Source organism: Punctularia strigosozonata (assembly GCF_000264995.1).
Source record: "Punctularia strigosozonata HHB-11173 SS5 unplaced genomic scaffold PUNSTscaffold_14, whole genome shotgun sequence".
NCBI classification, from domain to species: Eukaryota; Fungi; Basidiomycota; class Agaricomycetes; order Corticiales; family Punctulariaceae; genus Punctularia; species Punctularia strigosozonata.
In genome coordinates, this window is record NW_006767446.1 from 632,994 (window position 1) to 635,770 (window position 2,777).

The window sequence follows — 2,777 nt, forward strand, 5'->3', positions numbered from 1 at the left end:
ACCTTGGTCGAGAAGACCAAAGTTGCCTACGCCCTCTGCGGCAAGCTCCTTTGACCACATGAATTCGAAGGCAGTAACACGATAATTGAAGCTCGCAAAGACCTAGAATGCCATCGTCATTCTCACGACACGAGGAACGATGTTAGGTACGTACGATGGGCTGGCCCATCTCCACGCTGCGTTGCACGATCCATGTAGCATTGTAACGATGATCCGCGCTTCCACCCATACTGAACCCTCCTCCGCTGGTGAGCTTTGGATTAGCCGGCCGAAGGGCGCATATATGCAGGCGAACTCACTAGATCCAGACCATCACTGGGAGGTTGCTGCCTTCTTTAACGCCCTGAGGACGCACGACGTTCATCGTCAGACAAGCCTCGCTGAGTTCATACCCCTCATCGTCGTTCGCGCCAATGGCCGGGTAACCTATGCAAATAGGGCTGTATTCCGTCGCGTTACGCGTGCCGGTCCACGACGAGTTGAGCGATCGCGGCGCGCTAAGACGGAGATCGGGAGGGAGAGGTTGCTGCGCGTATGGCATGCCCAGGAAGAGCTCCTGCTTGAACGAGGGCAGCGACAGGCCGGTATACGTGCCATTCCGAACTGTGACAGTGGGCGCGGAGAGAGCTACGGCGCTGAAGGCCAAGGCCAAGGTGGTGAAGAGGCGCCTTAACACGACGAACATTGTTGGGAGAGGTAGGCCGTCGAGCTCGAGACAACGCGCCGCGATCGCTATGGGGTTTATACCGAGCATTGTCTGAGCAGGATCCGCGCGTAGGTCACGCTACGGCCCATAATTTGATCTCCTGGGTCTCAGCTGGTCTTGGAGAGGTCATGCGACGGGCGGAGAGAGGGGTAGGTAGGCAGGCTCCTGAACCAGCCGGGCCATCGCGTCGAGCGCGCTGGGCAAGGCTCTGCATCCTACTTAGAAAGGGGGCCCTGCCGTATTAGGAATAGTCATGTGAAAATCATGTGAGAATCATGTGAGACTTCCATTTTAGGCCTAACTCTTGAGAGCTCGACGCGATGGACCGGCTGGTGCAATATGTAATTTCAAATTAGCGAGCACCGAGCGAAGCTCGGTGCGCCGTCTTGGGCTCGAGGGAGGAACTTTGAAACTCCGACGCGTGTCGCGCCTCTCTCCCTCAGAACCCACTAGCAGCCAGGCTCCTAAACCACCGCTCGTATCGCGTTGTAGCTCCTGGGCGTGACACGAGGCTGTAATAGGGGACAATGCTAAATATAGGAATGCTTCTTGATGCTTCTTGCTTATGAAAGATTCACATACCTTCCTTTTTTTGATGCGGAAACCAGGAGCACAACACGATAGAGCGGCTGGCCAAACTTGCAATTTCAAATTGCGGCACGACTCGGCGAACTCACACGGCTTGCTCGGCACACCACAGAGACCTACCGTAGGGTCTCGTTGAAGTGCCAATTGACGCACTGTCAGGAGCCATGGTCACGAGAGGTAGTTGCTAAATAGGGATCGTAAGCCATGCTGCTCGCGGACTCACGATAGGCCATCAGCTACCACTATGTCTGCCCTGTCTCCCGAGCAGCTTCAGCAACTTCTACACCTCATTAAGCACAACTCAAGCACCGTTACCGATGCTATCATCCAGCTGATTCAACACAATACAGAACTTAATGTTGCTTCAGAGACTGGGCGCATTCTCCGTGCTTTGATGCAGAATGAGAGTGCGAACCCGGTGGTTACTGCATGGGCACATGAATACATGACACAGAGCTATGCTCAAGACATAGTTACACTCACTCAGAAAGAGCAGGGGCTCCACTTTCGTGCACGTAGTATGACCATGGAGCAATTGTCCGAGTTTGATGTGAACACCATGGCAGAGCGTGTTCGCAGCCAGACACCGAGGTTGTGGAATCTTCTGGGTGTATTGCTTCAATCGGATTCATCGCTGGTCAATCGGAGGAAGATGGTGCATGAGGCGCATGCTGTCAGGGCACGGCTCCCACACTCGCCTCATGTCTCATTGTTCTCTTTTTCTGCTTCCGCTTCTGTCCCATTTCGTTCATTTCCCCTAATACTTCCGTCTCCCTATTCGGTCGCGCTCTCCCGCGCCCTCCTAGGCTTCCCGCGTCCTCCTTTTGGCACCTCCCCTATTTCGTTCCGTCGCTCGGCGCTCCTAGGGCCTCCGCACTCGCGCGGCCTTCCTAGGCCGGTCCACCGGTCACGTGTCGGGCGCCCGAGGACCCTCCCCTTCTCTCATTGGACCATCTTTCGTTGCGTTGATGGATTACTCATCTACTATATAGTCGCCTGTCGCACCAGGGAGCAACCCAGACTTGTTCTCTCAGTTGCCTCCCTGCCTTGTGCGACAGGTATGTGTATTTCCCCTCGTATCCTTGTATATATACTCAGTTGCCTCCCTGCCTTGTGCGACAGCGTCTCCACCGCCGTCCCGGGGGATCCGCGCCGCTCCTAGGAGCTCCAGCGCGTACTCTGACACATGCACAGGCACAATCACAGTCACAGTCCAGTCAGAATGCGCAGAAGAGAGCAGAAGCCAATGTCACCAGTTTACCGGATGACGACGAAGATCTTTACTGGATTAGCCAAGACAATCTCTTTCCTCTCCCAGAGGAAATCAGTGGGATGTGTCAAGATGATGTACCGGAGATCATTTAGGAGCAGACTGAGGCACTCTTAACTATTGTGGGACACCTGTCTTTACACCATGATAACTAGTTTACATATCTCGAATGTCAGAAACAACTTACCTGCATGAGCATCATGATGCAGTCAA

The 2,777-nt window shown here is 54.3% G+C and overlaps 1 protein-coding gene across 1 annotated transcript in view; it reads right to left on the reverse strand.

Moving 5' to 3' along the window:
* Positions 1–847, reverse strand: part of PUNSTDRAFT_92107 (alpha/beta-hydrolase) — a 2,845-nt gene extending 1,998 nt beyond the window's left edge. The window contains exons 1-3 of the mRNA XM_007387582.1: positions 300–847; positions 155–245; positions 7–102 (exon numbers count right to left, since the gene is read on the reverse strand). Coding sequence (XP_007387644.1) covers positions 7–102; positions 155–245; positions 300–754 — 642 coding nt within the window. The 5' untranslated portion in view covers positions 755–847. The remainder of the gene's footprint in view (positions 1–6; positions 103–154; positions 246–299) is intronic.
* Between the last annotated feature and the right edge of the window lie 1,930 nt (positions 848–2,777).